The sequence below is a fragment of the Cryptomeria japonica genome, chromosome 4 (genome assembly GCF_030272615.1).
Source record: "Cryptomeria japonica chromosome 4, Sugi_1.0, whole genome shotgun sequence".
Classification (NCBI taxonomy): Eukaryota; Viridiplantae; Streptophyta; class Pinopsida; order Cupressales; family Cupressaceae; genus Cryptomeria; species Cryptomeria japonica.
Genome location: NC_081408.1, coordinates 4,414,522 through 4,421,811, shown reverse-complemented (window position 1 = coordinate 4,421,811; position 7,290 = coordinate 4,414,522). Strand labels below are relative to the sequence as shown.

The window sequence follows — 7,290 nt, the reverse complement described above, 5'->3', positions numbered from 1 at the left end:
GAGGGAGATTGGAGAGAGAGAGAGAGAGAGAGTAGGGGGAGGGGGTAAGAGAGAGAATAGGAGATAGGAAGATAAGGAGAGAATAGGATAAGGAGAGGGAGAGGGAGAGATATAGGGGGAGAGATAGAGGAGATTGGGAGAGAGGGAGAGGGAGGGCGGAGATGGGGAGAAAAGGATAGAGAGAGAGAGAGAGAGAGTAGAATAGGGAGAGAGAGTAGGAGAAGGAGGAGAGGGTGAGAGACATGAGGTAGTGAGAGAATGAGAAGGAGAAAACGGTGAGACTTGATAGAGAGAGAAGTGTGAGGAGAGAGATGAGATAGAATTGAAGGAGGATAATTAGGGCTCAGAATAGACAAAGACGGTGATGGGTGAAGGAAGATGAGAGAGAGGAAAAGAAGAGAGACATGCATGTATATAAACATATATACCTCTCTCTCTCTCTCTCTCTCTCTCTCTCTCTCTCTCTCTCTCTCTCTATATATATATATATATAAATATAACTATAGATATGCATATATACATACATAAACACATACGTGTAGTAAATGCTAAGTTTACAAGCATACATTATTATGTCTTCATAACCCGTACGGGTTTTGTAAAACAGAAAATAATGGTTTTAGTTCTACATAACCCGTATGGGTTATGTCGAACTATGAATAGTTTTTTTTTTTTTAAACCGATGCGGGTTTTGGCTTGGTAAGAGGGTTGGGAAACAACCCTAAGGCTTGCAAGCCCATTTTCCCCCCTTTTTTGTCCCTTTACACGTTTTTTCATCTTCCAACATGATTTCTCGACTTCGACTTCGTCGTCATCAGGTTTACAAATGATCAAGTGGGTATCTCTAAAATTACCATTATAATCTCACACATCTTCTCAGTTTTCTAGCAATATATTTTTTTCTATTTTTGGACAATATTGGCATAGCAAACTTTAATTTTCTTTACCATTGCCTTGATAGTCCTCACAGACATATGTCTACCAATTTTTTTAATAACTTTTGATATACTTGACCAGATTCAAAATAAATTACATATTATTGTTATACACTAGATTATATACACTTATAAAAAAAAAAATTTGCATTTTCGATTACTTTGATGCAAGTTATGTCCAACACACGAACAGGTGCCAAATTTTCAAGATGTGGTCACTTCACAAAATCATAAAAAACAAAATACTCAATGCAAAATTACAAAAAAATACACAACTTCTAGATCTCTCTTACATATCATCCTACCAAAGGGTTTTGAAAAATACTAAATATAACTATATATTTTGTGCAGTGCACGAAAACAATGCTATATTTTTTCTAAAAAAATCAGGAATAATTTTTCATACGCGAGAGGTTTGACCTTCTTAATCTTATCCAATTTTTAAAAACTTTAGTAGTTTAGAAACTAGATTCAGAGTACTACAATTCTTATTCTTTTCTTAACTCCTAGTTTCGAGTGCATGACCTTCAAATATCTCTTTGAAGTTCAAGTTTACCTGTTTTCAGAAAAGAAAAAAAATTACTCTTTAAAAGAAAACAAAAATAAAAATCCGTACTTAAAATTGAGAATACAAAAAGTTATTATTTTAGAACATCAATACATAATGAAATAATTGTGTAAAATGTTTTTGAAAAAATATATTTTTATAATCTAAACATTTTTAAAAATATATTATCATTTAATAATATAAAACAAACCTTGTAATTTGTTGATAACAAAACTTTGATAATATCATGATTCAAAAAATATATATATTAAAGCATAAAATTTTAGAATTTCTATAAAAAAAAAACATAGTAACAATCTTATTTCTATTTTCAAAATTAACTTATGAAATTCTAAAATAAACTATTATATAAAATAATTAAATATAATATTAATATATAAATATAAATTCTGAACTGAAAAAAAAATTGAAATTAATTTTTTATACTTGATAATAATTTTTATTATATATTAGAATAATAAAACATCTATTCAATACTTTTAGTGTAAAAAATAAACTAGTTGTTTTTAACTAACCTTCATTTTCTACCATTAATTTATGAAAATAAATACAATTTGGAAACGAAGACAAGAAGACGAGGTCTTCAAAGCATGAATTATTTGTTGTGAAGACTTAAAAACACTTGCTAAGAAGAAGAATTTTATGACAATAAGTTAAATGACACAGGGAATGAGCTTACAATTAGATAAAGTTTTTATGACCATGTTTGGTGTTGCTGGCCAAAAACCCATGCAATTATAAGCATTACTATAGGCCTGTATTTCCTTTCATAGCAATTGATAGAAATTTTGTCTAGCAAGTCATGCAAACATTTTTTCTAAATAATACAAGTTTTACATGATCGCAATTTATAGATCAACAAGATGAATTATTTTCTTTATTCTAAATATTATCCATGCACATTTCAAATTTTTTATAAATAGATTTTTTAATTTTTTTATACTAAATATTATCTATTACATATTTCAATTTCTTTTCACTAAATAAGTTCTTATTTTCTTTACCCTACATATTTATGGCTTGTGGGTTGGAATAAAACTAGTCATAAATATAGGAGTCATCTATCATGTCATCAGAATCATTTGATGATTTTTAAGTTGCAATGAATAAAACTCATTACATTTGCATTAGTATCTTATATTTGTGTCTCTTATTGTTTTTGATTAAGATAAGCGGTTTTTACAGGAACTCGAAACCCAAATCTAGCAACCAACTACAGAAACAGGGGATCACCCCAGAACAGAAACCACAAAAAACAGACCTAGAATAAGACGCAACAACAAACTAAGAAAGAGATCTCATAAGCTGGATAACTTTTGTCATTAATCTGTTGTGTCTCTCTTATTGCTGTATAATACACTTAAATTGATCTCTTGATGTATTTTACATTAAAAATTTAAAAAACAGATACTAATTATAATTTACACATATTTCCTGGTTATTTGATTAAGACTCTTAATTTTTTTTGGTCTCTTCGTCTATTGTCTTATTGTCCTAATTGGATTGTTTGCTCATGCTTCTGTTTCTGATCGGCCAACTTTCTCAGACTTTCTTCCATAATGAATTTAGTTTTGTAAATATAAAATCTTACCAACTAGATCTCTCTATAATTAATCTAATCATATACGAGCCAAGATTTAAAAAACAAGATAGCCATGATCAGTTACATTGCAGAGAGTTTAATAACGGATTGAAACAATGCAATTCTCAAAAGGAAACCTTTTTTCATTTAAGAAATCACAATGGATAGAACAAATATCCAAACCCACATCTGCAAATGCATGGACTACTTGATTTCTCCACCATAACAAGAACATAAGCGTCCCATTATTAAGTAATATCATATAAACATAAACACAGTACCCATTCAGATACATCTGAACATAACATATGCTATATAAAACATAAAAAAGAAGCTATTGCTGGTCTTTTTCTTCTATAACATATAAAACATAGAATAGTAATCAAGCCTGCTTCTACAGGCCTTCTTTCTTTTGTCCAGGAAACTTTTCCTTAACCTTGTCCATCATCCCTCCTCCTTGCTTCTCTTGTTTGTCTTCATGGATCACTTGCCCTTCTTTCTTCTGCCCAGGAAGATTCTCTTTTATCTTGTCTACCAAACCTCCTCCTTTCTTCTCTCCAATCCCACACTCACCATGCTGCTGCTGCTGTGCCGTCTTTTCGTCTTTGTTTTTCCCAAACAGGCCACGATCCTGCTGCTCTGGTGCATTTGAATCCGCCATTAATATAAACTTCACAAATTCAACAATATGAATCAAAAAGAGCTTCACAAGTTTGCAGATGAAAGTGTTTGATCGAAATGGGTATGTGGGAATGCATATTTATAGGGTTTCACCATAGTAAGATCAATTGCCACGTAAATATGCTGTGGGTAGCATAGATATATTAAATCGTGTAGTGGGATAAATATCTAGATAAAGTTTTTATCTCCACAGGTGTCCATATTAAGAGAGTGAAATTTTATGTTAAGCTAGGTCATTGGGTGGCAAAGGAAAATTCCAGATTTGACTACTTTGTGATGAAACACCCCTTTACGTGTGCATTTAGTGTGGGCAGTGCATATGGACAAGCACCATGTATTTATTTTCCATTGTATTATATTTTCTTTTGCTCTTCTAGATACTATCTAGAAGGGCTGATTTTGCTAAATGTATTTAGATAATTATAAATTAGTTTTGATAAATAATTGATTATAGTAATTATAATAATAAGATCTTTTTGTTTCAATTTTGATGGAGGACAATTGTGACTTGATATTGGAATTAGATTGAGGTTTTTTTGAAATTGTGATCTCTTTGTCGGTAAATAGTCTCAAATTTTGTATTGAAAAGATATGTTTTGTTAAATACCATGTCTATGGGTTTGGGATCAAATCTATAATTGTAAATTTATCATCTACATCTGCATTGCACCCTATGTAGTGTACAGTTCTATTCTTTTGTTCACCTAGATGATCTTCATCTACTCCACTTCTTTATACAGTCTAAGAAATAACAATATTTAGAACTACATTGGAAGGGTTGTCATTATCTCACAAGGAAATATGTTTTTCTAGGCTAGCATTTAGAAATGCATTCAAAAGTTAAAAGATAGTGCACAAGGATCATTAAATGATGTATACAGATTTGTTACTCTTTTATGTGCACCAAATCCATGTCTATCACTATTGATTATCCTTTAATGCTCTAGGATTTGAGACGACTGATATTCTAACTGTAAGATGGATGCTCATGCATTCCTTTAAATATTAGCATATACCATCAAATATTAAAAAATGCGTCTTTAATTAAAGGGTGATAGTTGCCCAATTTCGAATCTAATTTTAGAAATGAAAGACTCAAGTCCATAACCACAAGATTTACCTTATTACTATGGAAATCATGCTTGGTGGAAAAACAACCAAATTCAATTGTTCCATGCTTATATGAAGGAAGATTTATAGATAAATCTAATAAATGGAAGGCTAAGATGAATTTATGGGTGATTCAAGAATAGTGTGCCAATCGTCAAGCATGACAAAAGAATGTGCCCAAGAAATCAAAAATTTTAAAACACCTACAAAAGAATATATATCTTCAAATACAAATTCTCCACTCAATGGTGTTATCATGATGACATTTGAATGAAGGCCCCTCATTAAAGTGTGATATCCTCATGAGCTTTGGATTAAGAAATTTGTTTTCTTTTTTATTATTTCAAAATAATTTACAGAATGAACCTTCAAGTCATGACCTCTTCTTGCCACTCATGTTTATTTATTTTAATATTTTGAATATATGTATTTCATTATTTTTTGATGAATTTGTGAATTAAAAGATAGAAAAACTAATTAACAAGGTCACTAAGAGACAGGGGTACTTGGAGATGCCAATTCTTTTTAATATAATATAATAATTTTGAAAAATATCATGACATAGAACTTTGACATGACATGTATGCAAAATGTGGAAGCATTCACAAGGCATCTGGACTATTTAATGATTAACCTTGAACTAGAGGCCTCATAAAACCATGCTCTCATCAAATGCCATGATTGTAGGGTTTAAAATTTGGAAAACCAATGTAAAGGAATGATTGCCATGATTTGCAACCTAGTGTTGGGCAACTTTTGTAGTCTTTTGGGAGAATTTTAGTCTTGTAGGGTAGCTTAAATGCTTCCAGTAATGGATAAATGATGGAAAACAATTTTTTTGCTTTGTTTTAAACCTTTTTACTTGCATTTTCCCAAAGGAGACGTGGAGGAGATGTTCAGAAACTTGGCGAGACACAAGGAGATGGTAGGAGATGTGGAAGTGATGTCTCCAGCTAAAAACAACAAAGTCTCTGGGTGTGTGAAAAGAAAATGAGACACATTTCAATCTCCAAGATGTGTCCTAGGGATTGGAGATGCGTCTCCCGGTTATACAACTAATTAGTAATAAAACTAACTAAATTAACATGTGAAAATAATTATAAAATAGAGACTTTGGCTTAGTCTAAGGCAGCGAGTTTCTCTTTAGCGGCTATTGATGAGATGGTTTGGGCTTCTCTAAAGGGGATGGCAAATAAATTTGACAAGTAGGCTATCTTAGAGAAAGAAATCGATTGTATTAAGACATGCATTTTCTATGGATAGAAAGAATTTGGAGAAGACTATTGTTGATCTTCATGAAAAACAGACAAAATGGTGAAAAATATGGAGGACGTCATCATGTATAAAAATGAGGGATAACGAAATGACACTCTCTATGTAGGTTCTATAGCTAGAATTAGAAGGAAGAATGTGAAGCATAAAAGGGATGATATTGTTGTTTTTTCTATTGGTTCACTGGCAAGGTCTTCTAAGGAAAGGAATGTTAATGTTACTCTGAATGCTACTCCCTACTAGGAGGTTACTGCAAACAATGAGCTATCTATTATGGACAAGCTCTATTATTTAGAAATCAGTACTATGAATGATGAGATATTAAATACTTATAGTAAAACAAATTATTTTAAAAGACACAAGTTGGTTCCAGTAAAGAAAATATGAGGGCAATTTCATAGTAGCACTAGAATTTATTTGGTGGATTAGAGAAAATTCCTATATGGTTTGAGATCTATGAGAACATGTATGTTTTCACTTTTTTCAAGAATATGCAAAAAAAAAATTAACAATAACAACCACAAATATAGAGTGGATACAATAGAGATTTTACAAAAATTATTATCATCAAACTATCAAGATATCACATTAAAATGTATTATTGATGGATTTCACTAACAAGGAGTGTCAATCAACATATAGACCTAATTATAGGTGCAAGTGTACCAAATATGATAATACATATAATGACACCAACAAAAAATGAATAATTAAAGTGTTGAATATTATAACACACAAGACAATTGAGAGGGGGGTGAATTAGTTGTATAAAATCTTAAATCTATTTCTTAAATCAGATCTGCAACAACTTAACTTTAACATATAACCCATAGAAGCATGGAAACCAGACCATGCCATACATAAGGAAACACCAGATTTTACTAGAAAACCATGCTAGGGGAAAAACCACAGAGAAGCTATTCTATATATATGAACATCTATTAGGGTGACACCAGCTAAGGTGATTTTTACAAAGAAAGGCTCACTGCCAGAGGGCTCACTACACAAGAGAAAGAAAGAGAGGCTCACTTCCCAAGGGCTCACTACCAAGAACATAAGAGAAATATATCACCACTAATGCACTTCTATAATTGTAATATTCGTGGATACATTTGGCTCACTAAGTTTCCAATAGCGAGCCA

General features: G+C 31.4%; 1 protein-coding gene across 1 annotated transcript; it reads right to left on the bottom strand.

Moving 5' to 3' along the window:
• Positions 1-3,207: 3,207 nt before the first annotated feature.
• Positions 3,208-3,824, bottom strand: LOC131050918 (abscisic acid and environmental stress-inducible protein TAS14). Its single transcript, XM_057985233.1, has one exon. The coding sequence runs from the start codon at positions 3,744-3,746 to the stop codon at positions 3,480-3,482; it is 267 nt and encodes an 88-aa protein (XP_057841216.1). The 5' UTR covers positions 3,747-3,824; the 3' UTR covers positions 3,208-3,479.
• Between the last annotated feature and the right edge of the window lie 3,466 nt (positions 3,825-7,290).